Source organism: Ceratotherium simum, chromosome 1, assembly GCF_057802395.1.
Source record: "Ceratotherium simum simum isolate JZ-2026a chromosome 1, ASM5780239v1, whole genome shotgun sequence".
In the NCBI taxonomy this organism is placed as follows: Eukaryota; Metazoa; Chordata; class Mammalia; order Perissodactyla; family Rhinocerotidae; genus Ceratotherium; species Ceratotherium simum.
Genome location: NC_141900.1, coordinates 75230897 through 75253836, shown reverse-complemented (window position 1 = coordinate 75253836; position 22940 = coordinate 75230897). Strand labels below are relative to the sequence as shown.

At 37.1% G+C, this 22940-nt stretch overlaps 1 protein-coding gene across 2 annotated transcripts in view; it reads right to left on the bottom strand.

Moving 5' to 3' along the window:
- MET (MET proto-oncogene, receptor tyrosine kinase) overlaps positions 1–22940 on the bottom strand; it is a 112085-nt gene that overhangs the window by 71060 nt on the left and 18085 nt on the right. For both annotated transcript variants that reach the window (XM_004418777.3, XM_014785497.2), the window contains exon 2: positions 13369–14585. In XM_004418777.3, the coding sequence (XP_004418834.1) occupies positions 13369–14571 (1203 nt within the window). In that variant the 5' untranslated portion in view covers positions 14572–14585. The remainder of the gene's footprint in view (positions 1–13368; positions 14586–22940) is intronic.

The following is a 22940-nucleotide window of genomic DNA, read 5'->3' as shown; positions in this document are numbered from 1 at the left end:
AAAAGGTGCTTAATATCACTAATTATCAGGGAAATGCAAATCAAAACTACAAAATACCTCACACCTGTTAGGATGTCTATTATCAAAAAGACAAGAGATAAATGCTGGAGAGGACGTGGAGAAAAGGGAACCCTTGTATGCAACTGCTGGGAATGTAAACTGGTATAGCCACTATGGAAAACAGTAAGGAGGGTCCTCAAGAAACTAAAAATAGAACTACCATATGATCCAGCAATCTCACTTCTGAGTATATATCCAAAGGAAATGAAACCATTATCTCAAAGAGATGTCTATACTCCCATGTTCATTACAGTACTACTTATAATAACCAAGGTATGGAAACAACCTAAATGTCTGTCAACAAATGAATGGACAAACAGGAAAGAAGATGTGGTGTATATATAAAATGGAATATTATTCAGCCTTAAAAAGGAAGGGAATTTCTGTCATTTGCGACAATATGGATAAACTTTTTAAGCTAAGTGAAATAAGACAGACAGAGAAAGACAAATACTGCATGGTATCACTCATATATGGAATTAAAAAAAAAAACAAGTCAAACTCATAGAAACAAACAGTAGAGAAGTTGTTGCCAGGGGATAGGGGATGAGGGAAATAGGGAGAGGTTGGTAAAAGGGTACAAACTATCAGTTAAAAGATGAATAAGGTCTAAGGATCTAATGTATAATATGGTGACCGTAGTTGATAACCGTGTATTGTATAATTGAAATTTGCTAAAAAAGTAGAACTTAAATGTTCTCACCAAAAAAAAAAAAGGTAGATTGAGAGTAGCGTAGAATGGCAGTGGTGTGCTTGAGACATCTTGTACACTATATAGAGAGTCAATTATAGAGATTATATACAGCCGATTATAGAGAAATTATAGAAACAACTGTAAACATTTCTTCTTAGTTCTTGTTCAGTAACTTTACCTTGATAGCTTGAAATTGGTTTGGTGGAGGTATTTACACCACAGAAATGGGCAAACACTACAAAGCAGGGACTTCTGTTCCCTCTCTCTCTAGAGTTAAATATTTACCAGCACATCACCGGTAACAGCCAGGAAGTAGCCAGGGTCAAGGTAAGAAATGCCTTAAACTATGATACTAAAGAATGTAGATTTTACTCTGAAACCACTGGAGATCCCTCACATTATTGCAAGGGATGCAGTTACACAAATGAGTTTGCTTTTGAGAAAGATTACTTACTCCAGCAGCAGTATGGAGACAAACAGACTGGTTGGGGATGAGGATGGAACCAGAAAGATCTAGTGTGATCTTACTGGCATCATTTTCAACACACTTATAAAACAAATCCTGTCTGGAATGATAACATGCAAATTTTTTGTTTCTGCTTTGTGTATACGTAGAAGAAGAGAAGAAGTAAAGATTTTTAAACTTCATATCTACTGTGAATGAGACCAGGTTTCATTCTGAAGAAAGAACAGAAGCAGCAGACTAAAAGAGATTGTGCTCATGAAGAAGGCTGAGATAGGCTGAACGATTTTTTGGAAGTATGAAGTTTCTTGATTAAATAGGTGTTGTTAGCTGCACCCAAACCAGCAGCTGGATAAAGTGCTTAAGAAAGTCTTAAATAAGGTTGATACACAGAATGAGAATGTCAACATGGGTTAATGAATGAGAGAGGCTGTGTAAACTATTACTTAATCCCAACTGAGGGTTTCCTGAGCCATTGGGGAACTGGGCTGAGGCTGATAGACAAGAATAAGGCTAGAAGGAAACAGAGCATTAAACAAACAATAGTTCAGTTTAACTTGTGATTTACCCAGTTTAAAGTATAAAATGAAAGCCTTGCTAGTAGCAAAAAAGGTAAAATGAAGCTATGCCAGAATGGTTATTAAAATAATTGTTTAGCCATTCATGGAACAGAGATTTTATTATATATTGGCAGAGAAAATAGAAAATTTGACAGTTTTTTAACTAGTTCTTGAATCCTGAGCATAGAGTACTAAATAAGGCACTAGGAGTTATAACAGCTGGTTCTAACGGCCCAGAAAATGCAGGGAAAGCTTTAATATCTAAAGCTCACACAAATACTAAATTAATATTTACTTATGAAAATTTAGGTGTTTACTTTCCAAATATTTCATAATCCTTCTTTTTTCATGAGTTCATCTGCATTCAATTGGATTTTTATCTTATCAGTAGGGTCATAAGATACTCAATATCATATAGTTTACACCACAGCTACCCTAGATCTCATAATAATTTGGAGGGTTTTTTTTGTTTGTTTTTTTAATAAAGAACTTTCTTTTGTTAGGTGTAGTAAAGTTCTGGTATATATTCTTCTACGATCTATAACTGTGCCACAAATGGTGAACTTCAAAGTTTCAATACTGAGGTGAATATGTTTTCCTGTGCAGAATCTACTAAAAACAAATGGAGACAGGAGAGGAGGCATGGGGGTAATTAGTGTGCCACCATGCTGCATACCCAGGATCATAAAAAGGACTCTTTGCCTAAAAATCTGAAATTGCTCCTTATGTTATCATAAGCATTTGATTCTAAAAAAGTATCTAGATAGAAAATATCATAATCATTGTCACAATTTACCACAATATCTTTTTAAAGCAGGCACATATTTTAGTCCTCTTTGTACATGTCGAAACCTGTACTTGGACCTTTCAACGTTAATTACAAGTTATACCTACTACTGTTAAACTACCACTTACATATTACTCATCATTTGCAAACACTCACTAATATTCTTAATATTGGTCCAGTAACAGAATTGATCTTGTGCTTTGTCTGCCCAATTCTACTTGGAATCAATACCTTTTTTATGACTCTCCTACAATGAGAGTGAGTTTGGCTGAGAGTAAGAAACACTGCCCATTTTTTTCCATATCAGCTGTAGATAAACCAAACATAACTGGTGTTTTTTAAATTAGAAATATTTCTCAATTACTCTTACTAATACATTTACTGATTCTTGTTTACCATGATGTTGGAGCCACAAATAAGTTTACATTTAATGAATCATCAAATATATTATATTCTATTAAAAATTCCTCTTCTTTCTTCATTTAATTCAGTTCCTTAAGTATCAGGATCATCTAATTTGACCTCATATTCACCTCTTTTATTGCACTTTAGAACATTTTCAGAGTCTTAGACCTTCTCATATTAGTGAATAGATGAAGAAAAATAATCTTACCTCCCTATTATCTTTCTTGAGGCTTTGTATAACCCCTACACACAGGGCACTCTTATAAACAATCTCTTACATTCAAGATTCTGGTCACTTTACTGGAAAATAAATAGTCCTCTGCCTATAATTATAGCCTTCAGGAAGGGGCAAGCCAGTGACCTCTCTGACTTGTAGGCGCAGGAATAAGCCCTGAAGATTAAATGCCTCCTATTCCCTCCTCTTTTCCCTTGGCAAACTCCACTTCTTTCTCGGCCAAACAAAAGTGAACAAAGTGAACACAGAAAAAGGTGAGTATTTCTTTTGATCCCTCATACATATTTTTGCACCTGCATTTCAAATCTTCTTGGTTTGTGGAGATGACAAAAACACTGCCTTTTATGATCCAGTCATAAAAATACATTTGTAGATTTTTATCAAGGACTTTTCTCCAAACACTTCAGCAATTCAGATGGTCTCTGTTTACCGTGTAAATATACAGATTTCTTTTGGAAGACAAAATTTGTTCTCAAGTAAAATCAACACTATTGTCTAGGGTCTGCAAAGCAATATGCTTAGGTACAAAGAAGCATGACAAACTGCCTGCCCTCTAAGACCTTAAACTAATTGAGGTATTTGCATAATTAAATATATATAGGTAAACATGATTAAAATGAAAGAGAAAGGCAAAATGTGTCTGCTGCTAGAAATGCATTAGAACAACACAAAGGAAGCACTAACTAGAGAGCAGGCCCCTGGACGTTCAGTAGGTGCTCATGACATCCTCGTGAGTCCCGGGAGCATGTGTCTCTCACTTGGCCCTCTAGGCCACATGATTCTCATGAGAAGGAAATGGTCTAAGATGGATGCAGTTGTGCTGAGAACAATACACAGATGCAGAAAGACAATATGACTTGGGCTCACTCAGCATCACATTCCCTTGAATTCTATTAACTTTTACAATTGTGATAGTTTGAAAGAGCTTATTTCGTGTATTCTCAGAATTATATGATTTATTCTGTCACAGGACTTACTGGTAACAGGACAATCCCTTCCACCCCCAAGAAACACAGGTTCTTCCGACAAATAGCGTCCCAAGTGTTGGCCACAGAAGAAAGGAGAGAGGGACAAAAAAGAAACAACTTGGACTGATATAAGAAATATCTATTTTCAAAGGAGCTGATCAGGTGATAGGCTATGATAGGCAGTGACAGTGAGCACTTCCTAAATTATGTCTTTAGCTTCTAGAAATCTCCGCATTGTCTTCTTCATACTAAGAATCACTTAATGACAAGTAACTTGAATCATTTAGAAATCAAAGAAAAGACAAAGTTTGAACACATTGACAACTTTTCTTAAACAGAAACTGTTAAAAAAGTTAAATTCTCCAGCATAGTTCCACTTCGTGTGATAACGTTTTCTAAGTGTAAAATAATACGCACTGATGGCCAGAACCCACTTTGAAAAGCCAGCCAACAGCATTTAGTTAAGACCTAAAGCTTATGAAATAAGTAACAATTATTAATTTGTTAAATACTGGCTATGTACTTGTCCATGTACTGAAGATATATTGCTTTCCCAAATTTTGAGCTTCATGTAAAAGTTAACTTTTAGCCTTATGTAAAAGTTAACTTTCACTTTCTCGGAGTGGCCTTTTGTGACTATACTACCAAATTAACATATTCTCCTCATTTACATTCACAGATGTTTATTTCCCTCACACTATATTTCAAAAATTACCATGATGCATTTGTTTACTGGTGTGCCTGATGGTTTATTGTCATCTCCTCCCCTAGTCTGTTTGCTTCATAAAGACAAGAACCGTGCCTATCTCATTCACCACTGTAACACCAGCAGGGTTAGGCACTCAATAAAGAGCTGTTGGATTTCTTGTTGCATCTTGGTTGTATGAATAAATCCTTTCCTCTGTCTCTTGATGAAAACAATGATTACAAGTTTTTGGTCATTTTACGTACTAAATAAAATGGTTAGGCTTCTAGCACTTGGCTTAAGCTAATAAGATGAAAGAACAAGCATGTAATGTAATTAGTTTAAAATAAATGGAAAATATTGCACATTTTATTGTCAAGATAATTTTTAGAGATATTCGTTTTTGCTATTGACTGCCACTGCATTAGTGCTTGTAACCTGTTTAGTGCATTAGCACTAAATACTATTGATTCATTCAGCTAACTGACCAATTTAATCTTTGCATTTTTCCCATTTCCTGAGCACCACTTTATCTATAGTTTAGTTAGTAGACTGGTTGCTAGATGCAAGTGTTAATCGAATTTTAAATTTAAAATGTCATTAGAAAATTTAATATCATAAAGATTTACACTTTTCTGGTACATGGACACACAATTCTAACAAATCATGAATAATCCATGTATTTTGAGATGACAAGTCAGCAAACTTAATTTTCATAAAATCAGCTCTAGAAAAGAATGCTTTACAAATCAAAACTGACCTTAATTCACCCCTTTTATCTACAGCATGATTTGAAATATCACCTTCCATTTTAAAGCCCTCTGATTGATGAACATTTTGGTGATTTCCCCAAATAAGACAACTGAAGTCAGACTTTAGTGTCAATTCACAATTTTTATTATTATTTTTTTTTTGTGAGGAAGATTGGCCCTGAGCTAACATCTGCCAATCCTCCTCTTTTTGCTGAGGAAGACCAGCCCTGGGCTAACATCCATGCCCATCTTCCTCTACTTTATATGGGATGCCGCCACAGCATGGCTCGACAAGTGGTGCATGGGTGCGCGCCTGAGATCCCAACCGGCGAACCCCGGGCCGCCACAGCAGAGCTCGCCCACTTAACCACTTGTATCACCGGGCTGGTCCCCACAATTTTTATTTTTTTGTTTTATAGTTATACTATTCATAAACCATTTCCCCCATTTGTGAACATCAAGAATGGTTAAAATAAGCCTTTATTCTATATTTAGTGTGTTTGTAAGACATTTTTCTGTCCTCTTGTTGAAAAACTAGAGAATATGTTTGACGTATAGAAGGCAGACACACTTCACCTGCTCCAATGTGAGCCTAGGTCTAGGGTGAAGAGCAGTAAACCTCTTCTCCAAGGCTTTTAGGATAGGAAGTCAACACTGCTCAGCAAGCAATTCATATGCAAATGAACCTGCCTGGAACATTTTAGTTAGAAAAAATATATAATTAGCAGACTGGAACGTATCCAGGATCTTAGAATCACTTACCTCATCCACTATTATAAAAAAAAAAAAAAAAAAAAAAAAAATCAAGGGAGTTTAAAGGACTTCAAGAGTAGCTGAGCCCTTGGTTTCATTTCTCTGATAAATGAGCCCTTTACAGCCCTCCCTGGCTGCTGGAGATGTGACTTACGGCACACATCTGGGCACTGAGTCATTCTGGACTCCATGTGCCCACTGACTCAGTATCCGTGCCAATCCATGAATAAGCAATGGCAGAAATTCCCAGTGGGTCTTCTAGCCAAATTCTGACAGATCCTCATTTTTCTTATTAGAGTGAGGAGCTAAGAATGTAGGGTGGGATGGCTGTTGACAAGATAGAAGTCTGAAGCAAGGGTGTAACACCCAAAATTTGATATATTATTCCAAGTAAAAAAATCCATTATTACTCCAGGAGATTAATATTCTTATAAAAATGCAGGATCCCACACGCTTTCAGAAGTCTCTAATCATGTGTAGTATGGCAATGAAAATATCCTGTATTAAAGCTGTGTCTTCAAAGCTTTATTAACACTTCAGCTTTTCAAAACCCAACTTTAAGATTTATTTTCTTTGCATGAACTCCTTTTGTTTGCTACACTTATTTCATCAAATGAATCCTCATGTAGAAATCAACTACTTAAATAAAATACAGATCACACCACTTGCTTCAAAAGACATTAAGAAGAATAAAGAATTAAGTTAAAATGCATGTGGCATAGTTAACTGTTAAATACCCACCCATCTGGGAAATACTATCCATCATATTATGAACCGATATAATCCACAGCTAAAGCCTACCTACATTTTTGGTGACAGTTTTAGCATTACCTGTGTTTCCTTGCTGTTAGCTTATAAAAACATCTTGCCTTTGCTTTTTCATTCTTTCGCGGGGTGGACTTGCGTATAAGCTATGAAATGGTTTAAATAAATATTAGCAGGAGGAAGAGAAAAAAGCAAAAGACGTTAATGGTTCACTCTGTAACACATTTTCTAATACCCCCAGGGTGTGCCCAGTGATCTCAAAGAATGTATTCTGGAAAGAAAATAATTTTAAATTCCTTTTAATAAAATAATGCAATATGCCACTTTTCATGGGACAGGAAAAGCATGGAGAATTCAAATAAATAAGTTAGGGAGCAGTGACTCCCTGAGCCTTGGACAGAATAAAGAAGAGTTTACAGAAAGAAAGGAATCAAGTGTAAAATTAATGAATTTGTACTTAGATTTTTTTAAAAAGTATGTTGGATCTTTATACCTTAAGGATTTTCTTTCCTGCAAGATTTTGCTTTGGTAGCTATTACAGTTGGCATATGGCCAAGATATTTAGTGTTTAGAATGAAGAATGCTCAATAACATTTTTCATATAGGATAACATTCTCTCATTTCTGAGCACAGGAAGCAAAAAAGCCCCTGAAATCTGACTTCACATTTTTCATCTCTAAAACAAAATGCGTTCTCTTGAGAGTGCTAGATTATTTAAATAAGACATGCCAAACCAGTATAATTACATGGATGTTATTTGTAACATTGACTCCACATTCCCAGTTCAAATGGTGTGGTATGGAGATTATAGATATATGGCTTATCAAGAGTTATAAATCTTTGTTTATTTTATTAAATATCATGAGACATGCCCTGAGGATGACAGATCAATAATGGTCCTTGTGGTTTCCTGATGGAAGGCTGCAATTATTTTCTTCCATTACAACTTAAATGTAACCCAATTTTACTCATCTGTCATCTTTATAATAGTAATAAAGAAACATCACTGTATGTTTATTTTTCTGCCTATTCCTATTATTCCTTGTTTGCATCTTGTTTTGATTTTGTTTTTATTCAAAATTGTTCTAATCACTTTGCTTTCCTCCTTTGATGGTTCCGAGTGGTGACCCTTTAACTTTGGCACTCTTTGAACGGAGATGGAAAATTACTACTTTAAGTTTCCTTTATTTTGGGAAGCAGTTGGCTACTCTTTGAATTTGAGTGTAAATGATATTTAAAAACAAGGAAGCTTGATACAAACAACCTGTGAGGTTGACTTTTTCTAAAACTGCATTATCTGCAAATTCTTGAATGCACAGTATAACTTGAATTACATAAGCATAGCATCTTATAGTGCCATGGGGAGCTGGAATTGAAAGTTGGGAAAAGGAGCACACCTTATACCTTCTGCCTTGACTATAGTACAATTCTGATTCAACTGCCTTTTTCTCTACCCCCAAACCACCACCACCCCCTACCTCTCCTTTTTAAAGAAGGATTTATGCAAATTAAGCATTTTGGAGGTGGTTCACTCATAACAAGTAGGGAGGGAAGTGAAAGACCTTCATAAGCAATAAAACCAGAATGTGACTCTTTCAGAAAACAATCCAATAATTTGAATTTGCCTTTCTTTTTTAAAAAAAATTTATTGAGACTTTTTAAGGGCTTAGCATATTGTCTATTCTGAAGAAAGTACTATGTTTACCTGAGATAGATGCATATTCTGTTGTTTGGCGGAATGTTCTATAGATGTCTGTGAGGTATAGTTGTTTTTTTTTTTTTGGGTGAGGAAGATTGGCCCTGAGCTAACGTCTGTTGCCAATCTTCCTCTTTTTGCTTGAGCAAGATTGTGCCTGAGATAACATCTGTGCCAGTCTTCCTCTACTCTATATGTGGGATGCCGCCACAGCATGGCTTGATGAGCAGTGTGTAGGTCCTTGCCCGGGATCTGAACCCGTGAACAATGGGCTGCTGAAGTGGGGTGCACAAACTTAACCTCTATGCCATCGAGCCAGCCCTGAATTTGCCTTTCTTTACACAAGTATCCTTACAATGATACCTGCTGCTTATAATGTGCCAAGGACTAAGTTAGGGTCTTCTACAAACATTATTGCATTTGTCCACACAATAGTCCTGCATGGAGGAAAATGGGTTCATAGAGTTTAAATAATGCTCTTGTGGTCAGACAGGTAGGAAATGGTGGGGTCCAGATCTGAACCCAGATATCTTTGACTTCAGTCTCATTCCATTTAGCCAAAGAGCTAAATTTATGGTCATCTTATTGTGCCAGGTACTTTTATACAAATTATCCCAAATTTTCACAAAATCCTGTGAAGTAGGTACTGTTATCTGAATGTTACAAACGAGGAGACTGAGGCTTTAAGTAATGTGGCAGAAGTCACATAGCTGTATGTAGTAAGCCAGGACTTCCATCCAAGTATGTCTGGTACCAATCTGCATGCTTTTCCCCTTCAATTGATCAATCATTGGTCACTAAAATGACCAAGATGTTGGTGAAAATATTTTATATAAGTCTACTTTTATTCTTTCAAATGCTTATGTATAGAGCAAAACTTTGATAATGAGATAGCAAGAAACAGTGTAGTGTGATAACTGTATTTTCTGGGTAGGTGAGAGATATTTCAAGAACTCTTTTTTATTTCAACTTTGATTAAAAATCTTTCCAAAATACATTACTCCATTTCTCTTAGTAAGTATACTACAATTTAGGGAATAGGATCTTGGCTAATTTGGGGATTTAAAAAAATTCCCTTATTGATTCTCATTTGTAGGAAATTGGGCCAATGTGTTTTTTCCTAGAATAATTGTCATACTAATAAAGCCCTTATATGATACTGTTGGAGAGTCTAGTTAATGTGCTTAAAATGAACTGAATTTTTAGTACTGTTTATCCCCAAATAGAGGTGAAAGTTTTTTTCTCCCCCAATTTGGGGATTTACAAAGTCACCACATTATGGGACATTTTCTTAATTACTTTATTTTGAATAATAATGTGCTGTTTAGGGAATACACATTAGCCTAAAACAACTTCAGTCAATACTGATTTAGGATGCTTACAGAGGGCGAATGATGAATGAGCAAAAAAGGCGGTGAAGATATTAAGGCTAAAGATTTAGTAATTATTTGTGGGTGTATAATCTGATAATTCTAACTATTGGAAATCACTGTAAACAAACCCTTTAAGAATCCCTTTCAAAAGCAACATAGGAAATGGTCACATTGTGAAGATGAAGAGTTTATTCTTAGAGAACAACTGATATAATCAACACTAATATTACATGAATGGGTACCTATGGCTTGGGACAAATTTCCAGAAACAGCATCATATGTGGAATCAAAGAGTTCTGAAGCACACATAACTTAGAGGAGACGATGATGTGCTCTGGAAACTATGAGATGACTCAAAAGAGGGCGTCAGTGATGGCATTAATATGAGAAGATGTATATGAAGAATTTGCACAGACGCATTTCATAAAATGTGAGAGTGGGAAAAGCAACCCAATAGGTGATCTTACATAAGCAATCAGGACTGAAATACCTGCTGGACCCATAGAATTTAAAAAACCCTTTCCTGGCACTGTCTCTGTCTGATCCTGTGATAGAAATCCTTTTTGCACACAGTGGAAGCTCAAGGAGGGCCAGAAAACCCCTGCCATGGCTGTGCCCACACACTAAGGACTGGGCAGAAGCCTCAGCTGAAAGTTACTGCTGCAGCTTTCTTAACCTTGTCCACAGAGCACACAACAGTCCCTCCATAAAGATCTGATGGATAAGAGACGTTAATAACAAAACTACAATATATGTATTTATTCACCAAACTTTATGCCAAAACAAAAACTCAGTTCCAAGAATTTATTAGAAGAGTCACCTGATACCCTTGCCAAGTAAATCTGCCAAGACAAAATGGAGTCATCTTGTTGCTTAGAGTCTCTCCAAACTGGTTTGATCTTGTAAGTCATTTTGTTTTTGTGTAAGTAATGGCACTAGGTGCCTTCATTTTAAGACGAAGCTGGGAAATGATTGTATGCTGATTACTGGAACGATCTCAGGTCTTTCAGTGGAACAGGTATATGAAAACTGAGAATGTGGGTAGTCTCATTCTCAGAAGATTTTGATCTTTAGTAACCAGAGGAGATGAATATGCAAATAAATACAGGAGGTTTGAAGGTATTTGTCTTTATGGAATTTGGCCAGTACAAAAATTGGCTTCCCTTGTAAGAAGACTATGTTGGCAAGACCCATCTTGTTTCCCACAAGAATTTTTGCGATGGGAGTGATAACGGTTTCAGGTGTGGTTGGTGCATTTTGGGCATTTTTCCTGGGCGATAAAACTGACCTGAATTTCATTGGGTAATCCCACCTTTTTGTTCCCTTTGGAATACTAGAAAAGTTAAAGGGGTAGGATAAAGTTCAGATGTGTTTTGAGAATTTCTAGAATTGCTAAGTACTTGTATATCTGGGGGCTGAAATGTACAAAATAAAATAATGAGATAAGATATCGATAAACTCCCATAAGGTAAAGTCTCTTTTTAATTTTTAACAGAACAAGATTTAAATAGCAAAGTCATGTGCTCTAGAGGCCCCAGAGGAATTTCTAATAAACTCTTTTTAAAGGTGTTTCTGAAGCAATTTATTGGATGCAGGAAAAGTGTCTTCTGTGAAATGCTATTAATATTACACTTTTATTTCCTAATTCCAAGTTTCTGAAAGTCCTTTTGTTTCCTTTCATTCTTTTGTATTTTATAGTGAAGAAAAGGGGCAGCCACATGAGGAATTCCATTGCTTCTTACAGAGTTTGCAACATATATTAAACATATTCATGGAGAAATGTCTTAGTTGGTATATATATGTATTCATATTATGTATATCTATATACTTTGGAGAGGGGAGGAGGGAAGTTAGGTCTTTAGTTCACTAAAAGATGAATTTATTTTCTTGAAAGTATTTTTCTAGCTTTATAAAAAAATTACCTGGAATTTCCATCCGGAGAAGTATCCTAGACATTTCAGCAAAAGTGAACCAAATGTTTCTGAATTCGTGTGCCCTTTGTACTCCTCAGCAAATTATATATTTTCTCTTATCAAGGACATGTTTAATGTCCTTTCTGCTTGCAATTATAACCTTTATTACTTAGACTGAAAACTGCTAGAGTAAGTAAGATGTATAGTTCCGGAGTCAAATCATCTTTAGAAAAGCTATACTATTTGTTTATCTGATTATGATCACTAGTGGTCATTATGTTAGGAGGCAGAGCCAGGTCCATATGTTCAAATCTGGGTCCAAACCAAGAGAGCCCAAGACCACAATGGACTCCCAATTTGGTGCTCTTTCTCTGGCACCAAGTGATCTGATAACTAGCAGGATAAATCCTCTGGGCATAGCTGGTAGCTTTTACTATATCTAAATCAAAGCAACAAAGAATTTCCCTAAAATCCCCTGTGAAAATACCATTTCATAAAAGTACAAACAATCATCAATCATAAATATTTATATCTATAAATATCAAATACCAACTAGGTAAAAAGTACCAAACTAGAACTTGGTAAACACATGGCTATGCAAGCAGGAAGTCCACAATTGAAGTCAAGATCCAAAGGAGGGATTTGGGAGCAAAAATTTCTTCTCTCGTTTTCTAATTTATTCAGAGAAGTATATTAGCACACTTAAAAATGTTTTATTTACCAACATTTTAGAAGAGATTTTTTTGTTGTTTAGAGTTAAGTTTCTTTAAGTAATGCCAAGAATATAGACCATTCATTTATATATCAGTGAGCAAATGGGGCCTCATAAGAAAAAAGCCTTCAAAACTCACAAATTAACTTGAGCGTCTTATTCTAAATGTTGTAAGTCTGCAGTGGGATCTCAATAATGGTGTTGTACAGGAATTGCTGTCGTGTGAAACTTTGTGTTAATCTGACCAGAACTACTAAATGTTATATGAGAAATAAGTTTAACAATGTGAAAAGTGTTGGCAAACATGCAAACCCAAATTGTCAAAATATTTTATATTTTCTTTTACCTACCACATTAATTTTTTCTCAAGCTATGATTTTACTTTTAAATGAAGATTCAACTCCTAAATCTTCTTGGAAAGAATTTGCAAATATTTTGGATAAAGACTGTTTACGAAGCACTAAAAAGCCCTTGATACTCTCTTGTAGACTAATACCTATTCTGATTTATACCTCATAATTTCTAGTGGGGAACATGTGTGACTTACCCTATTGAAGCAGTGTTCGTGGTGGGGTCCATAAAAATGCTGGAGACATCTCACATTGTTTTTGTTGACGATCTTGTTGAAGAATTCATTGACATATTTGACAGGGAACGCACAGACGGCAGAGCGATTCATTGGTTCAGCAGAATCCGGCTTGCTTTGTGCGAACACCCCATAGAGAATGTCATCATTCAGGTTGGCACCTATTTGCTTAGCAAGATGGGCCCCAGGCTTACTGACATATGCGGCTTGGAGAATATTAAACACTTCCTCACTTGTTGATCTCTTTCTTCTCTTTTCTGTGAGAATACACTCCAGAGGCATTTCCATGTAGGAATGCAATCCAGAGTCTACGGAACAGAACCTGATTATTCTTGTGTGAAAAGTCTGAGCATCTAGAGTTTCCCGTTGGACTGTTAAAAAGTAAATAAAATCGTTGCTTTCAAAGGCGTGGACATACTTAATGGGGTAAGAATCTCGGAACTCAGGTAGAACATCAATATAGGACTGATCTGTCAAAAACTTAAAACCATCTTGTGTTTCCTTTAGCCTTCTCACCGATATCGAATGCAATGAATGATCTGGAAGGTAAGAAGAATTTATGGTATTGCCTACGAAGAAGTTGATGAACCGGGCCTTTTCAGACAGCAGGACTTTAGTTCCCAGGGCGCTCACCACACAGTCAGGACACTGGCTGGGCTCTTCGTCTGCCTGTGGGGAGTACATGCAATGAACCTCCGACTGTATGTCAGCAATATCGTTGGGAGGAAGGACGTGTCGCTGGCAGATCCCTCTGTGTACGCTGCCGCAGCTAATGAGTTGATCGTCATAGTACGTGTCAACAAGCAGAGCCATGTTGATGTTATCTTTCCAAACGCCACCTGATAAATTGGCTTTGTGGCTGCAGTCCTGACATGGGAAACAATCTGGGTGTTCCAGCACAGGCCCAGTCTTGTACTCAGCAACTTTCTGAAGGTCTTTGTCATTTAAAACGTAAATGTAGTTAATGGCACCAAGGTAAATGTGATGTTTGTGTAAAACGACATTCTGGATGGGTGTTTCCGCAGTGAAGTTGGGAAGCTGATACTTCATGTTCACATTCATCTCGGACTTTACTAGCGCCTCTTTACACTCCCCATCGCTCTTCTGCACCAAGGTAAACAGAAACACAAGGATGCCAGGTGCAAGCACGGCGGGTGCCTTCATGGTGAGAAGTTTATCTGCCAAAACACGTTCAAGGCAAGAGCAGTTCAGTTGTCATGAGAAACAAAGAAGAAGAAACTGAAAGAACCATACCAGTTAAACTATTAGAAACAAAGCTTCCTAACAGGAATTTTTACATCGAGTGAAAACAAAAAACTCTAGCTGGTTTCACATAAAGATGCATTGTGCAGTTGGACATGACTCTACATAGTTTAATTTTAGAACTCAAGCCATGAACGAGTAATTTTAGAGAACCATTATGAGATGCAAACAATGTTCTGTATTAAGGACGATAGAGCAACTAAGTTACACTCATTCAGCAACGAAGTCAGAAACATAGCAAATTTCTTTCTTAACCCCTCGCTGGTTGTTTAATGTGGTTTAGTATCTGTGGTTAATGACTAGGTTGATATTTAAACTTTCTCAGTTAGTCAAGTAAAGGAATTGTGGTTCAGATTCATTTATTCTAGAAATCACAGCAGGCATTGTTTCCTTGGGAGCATGTAGAATTGCTAGGCTAAATTTAGCTTCCTTTTGGAAGAAAACAATCATAAATTCTAGAAGCAATATGATCACATGCTGTTTATAGGATTTTGTGTGCAGAGGAAAGGTATGGTTATAATCTGGCTATAGTTGACTTATTGTTTTGGATAGACAAATGCTTAACTCAATGTAAGATCACCAGGAACATAAAAACAGCAAGCTGAAAATGTATAAAATAAAATATAATCTTCAGCACTAAAGTCCTAGAATTATTTCTCAGGGGAAAAACAACATATTGTTCATTACCAAGTCAAAAGCTACTAAATAATAAAAAGAACATTACTTTAACATTCCGTTGTATGCACACGGACAGTATTTCTACTAGGAAGCATGAGTGGATTTGTTATTCAGTTTTTAAAAACTTAAGGTGCACAAGTTATAAACATTGTGAGTTCTATTTATAATAGCTGTAGACAGGGTGGTAGGTTGGAGAGGACAGGTCTTAGAAGGAAAAGAAACCAAATAGCTATTATTTTTTTCCCTTTTTTTAAATGCAAAATTCTGACAGGACAAAGGGAGCCTCTAAAATCATACTAGGCATTATAGCTATGCCAAAGACTAACCCTGGGTCTACCAAATCGCAACAGAACTCACTTAGCAACCAATATGTGCATGGCTCTGTGCCTGCACTATGGGGAATGGGACATGGTGCCTACCCTTCAGAGAACCTACAATGTGGTTAAGAGATAACATACATATGCAAATAACTTTAATACACGGCCTTATAATACCCTAGCACAAACCAGAAGCTAAAAGCATCAAGAGAGGGAGGCATGGCCTGTACTTAGGATTACTATGATTATGAGAAATAGGCACAAGTCCACTATGTTGTGAGGTCCAGGAGAGCAAGGACAATGTCTGTTTGTCTGTTTGGCTCATCACTCTATCCCAAGTACCTGACATAGAGTCTAGAACATAGTAACCTTTAAATAAATATATGTTGAATAAATGAGTGAATAAAAATTAAGCAATAAATTCAAAGTCACAGAACAGGTAAGTGTAGTAGTCAGAACTTGAATCCAAATCTTTTTGACGCTAAAATCAAAGATAATTTTACTCTACTAAATTGATAGGAATTGCAGACATTATTTAAGAGGTAATAGAAAGTCATTGAAGGGTTTTGAGCTGGAGAGTCATATAACCAAGGTTTTCCTCTAGGAAGATTAAGCTGGAGGCAAAGTGGCTTAGAGCAGGGAGAATCTGGCAATGGGACGACCAGACGAAGGCTATTATTATAGCCCATAACCAGGCAATAAGGGCCAGAACCAAGATAGTGCCCTCAAGAATAGAAAGGAAGGGATGAATGAGAGACATATTTGAACAAATAAGATTTGATACCTAAAGTAGTGGATCACAAAGGAGAAGGCAAAAATGATTAGCAGTCATCTGCGAAAAAGTGGAACAAATTACAAAACTAGAGTAGTCAGCAGGAGGAAGTTAGGCTAAAGATTGGGGAATATGATAAATTGGTTTTAAACATGTTGAGTTTGATGTGTTACTGGGAAATGAGTGAAAATGTTCTACTACATGGATGACTAGCAGGTGTTACATTGTTTACCAGGAAGCAGGCATCTGGAATAAGGGAAGAATGAAGATTCTGAGCAGATAGAGCATTTGTGCCAAGCAACAGAGGAGAAAAATGAGAAGGATTATTGAGGAGAAGCCTGCCCTTAACCGGGAAAGTGGCACGATCGGTCTTGGGTGAGACAATATGCATCTTGGATGAGACGGTGGCAAGTGGAAGCATGAGTGCCAAGTATTTCCCATCTCTGCACTAGAAGGAATGAAAATTCGGAACTTGGGCTGGCGGAGTAATTGGGACTCTAGCTGAAATAGACATAAACTTTACATGGTATCTGAACAGAGGTGATGGTTAAAACCAAGAGTGAGTATGTTCACGGAGGGACAAGGTGAAGGAAGAGAACCAAATCTTGGGGAATACTCACAATGGAGAAACCAGTGAAGGAGTCAAGGAAGGTAAGGTCAGTGAGGTGTCAAGAGAGCCAATATAGTACCATGTCACAGAAGCCAGGCAAGGGGCTCAAGAAGGAGGATATGGTCTACACGGAAGCTCTTTGTTGACCTTCACGAGAGTAGCTTCAGTAGATTCAACAGTGGTATCAGATACTAAATTGCAAGGGAATGTGTGGTGAGGAAGCAGAGTGTTTGTCAAAGTAAGGACAAGCAGAAGGCAATATCAAGGTCAAGAGGAGTTTATTCTTAAATTGTAGGAAAGATACATGCTTATTAGTAGATCTCCCTATCTTCTACTAACATTTATTGGGTATCTATTAAGGGCCAGGCACGGTGGTAGGTGCTGGGAACACAGAGACATGGTTCCTTTCCTCTGGAAGCTTGCGGTCACTTGGTGGAGGCCTGGGGGTTGACAGATAGTTATGGAAGTGTGTTGGAAGCACAGCCAATCAGACTGGAAATGTTGTTGAGCTGAGCCTTGAAGGAGGATGAGGAATGGAAATTCCTAGTGGCAGAGCAGTTTGTGCAAAGATAAAGAGGCAGGAGAGAGCTCATGGCATGGTCAGGAGAACTGCAAGTAGGTGTGCCTAGAGAAGTGGGAAAACCAAAGAGCGCAAAAGAGAGAGAGAAAAATTTTGGAGCTACGTTCCAAAGGAGCAAAAAGAGGCATTTCCCAGAGCCCTGAACATAAGAGAGGTCATTCTTTCTGAGACAGCAGGAGAGGATAAGAAGTCAGACGAATATACAGGGACACTGAAGGAGTTCAGGGTATATGATCTCAATGTTCTAAAAACAAATTAGGGTATATAACCATCTGCTGAAATTGATGGCTACAGAGGAGGGACTGGGACTTCAGGGTGGAGACGGAGGTTTACAGTACCTACAGCAGGGCATGCAGACTGAGGTCAGCAAGAAATGAAAGAAAGGATTGCACAGCAGCTCTGAGGGCCCTTTAAGATAAGACAGAACGTATTATGACTTCCTCTTCACATTCATGAGGTATGGAATGGAAGAAACCCAAGGCAGAAGGTCACGGACACAATGATTTTCAGGATCCAAAAGAAGGCATCTGATTGGGGATACAGGCTTTAAAGGCTAGAAAATAATAGTTGGACCAGAGGGCAAAACAAAGCTTCATTCAGGTAAAGAATTGGAAGAGGTACAAACCATATAATAATAAAAATAACAATAACATGTATTAAGTGCATACTATGTGCCAGCCATTCTGCTAAACCCTCTGATTTACTCTTCATAAATGCCCTGTGAAGTAGGAGGTAGTATTATTCTCCATTTCCAGATGAACTAACCTGCCAAAAGTCACACAGTTAGAACCAGATTCAATCCCACGTCTGGCTGACAGGAATCTGTCTGGGCTCTTAAGTGCTTCACTCACACTGGAGCAGCTTCCTGAGCCGAGAGGGAAAGTACTGGAGCAGAAGCTAGACAGTTAGAGCTCTGGCTCCCGCCCTTTCCCTCTCTAGCTGTGTAATTTCAGGCAACTCATCCACTTTTGAGTCTCAGGGTCCAAAACTCACACATGACTATTTTAAGTATCAAAAAGAGATCTCATCTTTGAAAGCACTTTGTTATACAGTGTATATAAACATAAATGTAGGGTGTTATACTTGCTATTTTTATATATAATTCTTCATCGTTTTGAAATGTACTAGAAAATTTTTGGTCCTGGTGGGGAGAATGACAAGGAGTAAAAGAAAAGAAGGATTTGGGACAAGTTGTCCTATTAGAAGACAAATACAGGCCGGCCTCATGGCTTAGCAGTTAAGTGCACGTACTCCACTGCTGGCGGCCCGGGTTCCCGGGCGCGCACCGACGCACTGCTTCTCCGGCCATGCTGAGGCCGCATCCCACATACAGCAACTAGAAGGACGTGCAGCTATGACATACAACTATCTACTGGGGCTTTGGGGGAAAAAAAATAAATAAATAAAATTATAAAAAAAAAAGACAAATACAAACTGCAAATACATGTCTAAACCTTCTAGAATATATTATGTGGAAAAATTAAATGTACTTCTCAATAGTATCAGCGTATCTTCTAAAATTGGGAACATTAGCCTAATACATAATTTATCACCATATTTTTTCTAGAAAAATAATAAAGGAAGAAAATAAACGAACCATTACTGCCAAAAGAAACAAAGCATTACAACCAATTTGCATCTTAGTTGATGCCCATTAATGTAGTGTGAAGGGAGAATGATTTTTTTTTTTCTTCTAGGCTTTTTCAAAGAGCCTTCAACATGATCTTTAAAAAAAAAAATCTGAGGTATATTATATTAAATTATGTTTTAAAAAAAATTCTTATCTTAAGGTCGGTACATAATTCACTCTTGGTACTAAACCTCAGTTAACTAGGATCCAAGAAAATGTACAAATGTACTAATGGGCTTTTTTGTTATCTCACTTGATTAGATGGCAAATCATAAGAAAACCAGTAGGGAAGGAGGAGATTTCTTCTATTTAAGGAAAAAACCTTGCAGAATACCCCTGGAGTTAGCAGCCCAGTCTCCTACACCTTCTTTACATTCTCTTGAAAGCAAATGGTGATGCCAATTTTCAGATGGAGAAATCAGAGAAACGTTAATTTTTTTTATTAAACCAAAAAAATAGGACTAGGGCCCATTGTCAACAACAGGATTTTTAATTAAAATATGAGTTTCTATTTAATCCTCAGATAATGAGAAAACTTAAACACCCCATTTCCTTGATAATTCCAATTAATTAAGGCCCTTCCCCATTAACAACAGTGTGTGCTGGTCAGATTAGATATTCTCCAGGAAATGTGTGTCCTTCATAACAAATGGAGGAATGCTTTTGTAAGGATTTGTTGCTAAGCTGTGTACCCTGATGACACTGCCAGTTAACTGAGTGACAGCTGAATGGTCAAGTGCACAGGCCCTGGAGACAGACTACAGGGTTTGAATCCATTCACTGTCTGTGTGCAAATAACTCCTTGTGCAAATAACTTCTCTGAGCCTCTATTTTCTCATCTGAAATATGGGCGTGATTATAGTACCTACCTCACTTGTGATGGTTATTCTGAGGATTCAATGAATTAATGTATATAAGCCATTAAGAGCAGTGCTTGGCACACAGTAGGCCAACAAATGTTCTCTATTATTATTGTTTGTTCATGCCCTCAACAAATACTTTTTGAGCATCTACTGTTTTAGATACTATGCAGAGTGCTGAAGACACAAAAATAAACAAAACACTTTTCAATTGTCAGCAAGATCTCAGACTAGTAGAGGAGGCAGACAAACAGACCACAGTTTAAACTCAATGTGAAAAGGTCTATGGGGGCCACTAAAGGGGAACTCAACCAGGCTAGGGGAGTCAGGCAGGCTTACCAATCCATCAGTCGCGGTCCTTTCTTCATAATGTGTTCACAATACTGAGGGCAGCATGAGGGAGACCCTGAGTTTTACTTGTGGCAGTTTAGCTAAACAGCTGTATGACCCAAAGCCAGTCACTCAACTGCTTTGGCCTCAGCTGCTTTCTTATTTGTAAAATTACAGTGTTAAACTAGCCACGTGCTGGAACCTCTGCACCAGCTCATGACAGCCTATCGTGTCCTATCATTTCCCAACTTTCGTCCAGTGACCTCATCTTGGTAGCTTGATATCAGCCATGGTGGGAGTATTGACACGATAGAAATTGGCAAACACTATACAAATCAGGGCTTTTCTTCTCCCCTGAGGGGACGGTTATTAAATATTTATAAGCATACTCCTGGGTTGAACTAATGAACTCCAAAGTATTTTCCAACTCTAATAATTTTCAACTCTGAGATTGTTTTTCTACAATAAAATTTTACTCCAATGCCACTGAGTTGGCACATATTGCTTTCTCTTCTCCATCTATATAATCTGCCAGATCACGCTGTGTGAGCAATTTTTTAATATTTGTATTGGTAGTGACTCCAAAAATACTTTCACTTTTCGTATATTTTTGTCTTGATACATTTATTCCTGTGATGTGCCTAGATCAGGCTGCCAATACAGAATGTCTTTTTACCGTTTCCGTTTTTTCTTTCTTTCTTTCTGAAATAGTGCTGGCCATTTAACCAACTTTGAGTTCCTTATTAAAAGGAACACGTAAAGATGATTCAAACAGACTGACTAATTCATTCTCTTAAAATGTTGTGCACATAGCAGGTGAAACTGAATCATCCATAAAACATTTCTTTCTTTCTTTTCAGTTGATAGTTAAAATAATCTCAGTGGCAAAACATTTCCTGGGAGTGATTATCTCAATGGCACCTCGGTCATTAAACTATTGGTATTTAGGAGCATTTCCTTTAAAGAGTACTGCTCTGTTAGCTGTGAATATCAGCTCAGTCTAACCTTAAGATCAGCTGCTCAACTCTGTCTGCCGTCTATCTGCCTCTAGTTTTCTCACTGAACTAGCTTACATTGGTCTTTTCATCCTCTAGAAATCTAGCAATACCTTTATATTACCTAAGAATTATTGAATGGCTACCTATGCCTTTCACCCCCACTACTGTCACCATCACTGTCCTCATCATCAACAAAAACCTGTCACAAAAGCATATGTGTGGCTGTATTCAAGTACTGATTCCTCAGGAAAACAGACAATAGGTGTAATGAAACACATTTTGTAAGAGAGAGACTTTCCAAACTTTAACATAGGTAACTTTGCTTTCTTTAGGTATTGATTTTCTTAGAAATCATAATATTTTATAACTGTGTAGATAGCAATTTATAGTTTACAAGATACTGTCAATTACATCATCTCTTCTAATCAGCATGATTTCTTAGAAGGTAAGTATTATTCCCATGTTTTTAGATGACAAAACTGAGATTCAAAGAGGAAAAATTATTATCTTAAATGTGATAGGGATGCAATCTAGCTCTTCCGAGTGTATTTCAAATGCTTTTTAAAGAAAGTTATGTTGCTTATTTGAACTATTTCAAATTATTTGCATTTCCTGGAAAAGATTTTTATTCAAAAGGCATAATATTTTAATGAACAAATGTTTTTACCTGCCCAGCCCCCACTGTCTACTACTGGTGACTCTTGAAAACTCTCCCTCCTCTATCTAATGGGGCTGTCAATCACACGGCCTACTTCCCTCACCACAAGGTGAGCTTGCAAACCAGGCTGGCCTTTCAATGAACTCTATTCCTTTGACCCAGAGCTTGTCAAGAGTGAGCATGTGACCAAAGCAAGGCCAATCAGAGTCTTTTTTGGGATTTAATACAGATACTGGGAGAGGACCTCTCCTTCAAAGATCACAAGCACTAAAGATGATGTTAACTTGGAGTGTCTGATGAGCATGTTTGCCACAACGTGGAGAAAGCCTGCCTGAGCATGACACTGACCCAAGGGGCAGGAGATCCCAGACATGAAGAAAGGCAAGTTACTGATGTTATTGTTCTAGTATCTATATCCACCACGTCTTAAGCTAATGTGAACCAGTAAAATTTTTTCCCCCTCCTTTCTTTCTCTTTCCTTTTTTCAATCAGCAGTTTCATTGTGATTCTTTTATTTCTCGCTCTTGAGAAAGTCCCGACCAAACAATGCCCACTCGAAGATACTACAAATCTGAATTCAAACACAAAGTTAAGTGCATAAAAGCAACTTTATGTAAAATACTCAAGGAATTGGAAAAAGATGGTTTCTTTATTCACTTGAATAATTACTTTAAATATTTCACTTTGCCTTTGGAAACATATATTAGTCGAAATTTTTGAGGTGGTATACTAGTTTTTTTCTGCTATATAATTTCAAATTCTTCTGCAATATTTACTTAACATAATCTTAAGATAGAAATAATGTATCTAAGTGAAGAGTCAAGATATAAAAATTAG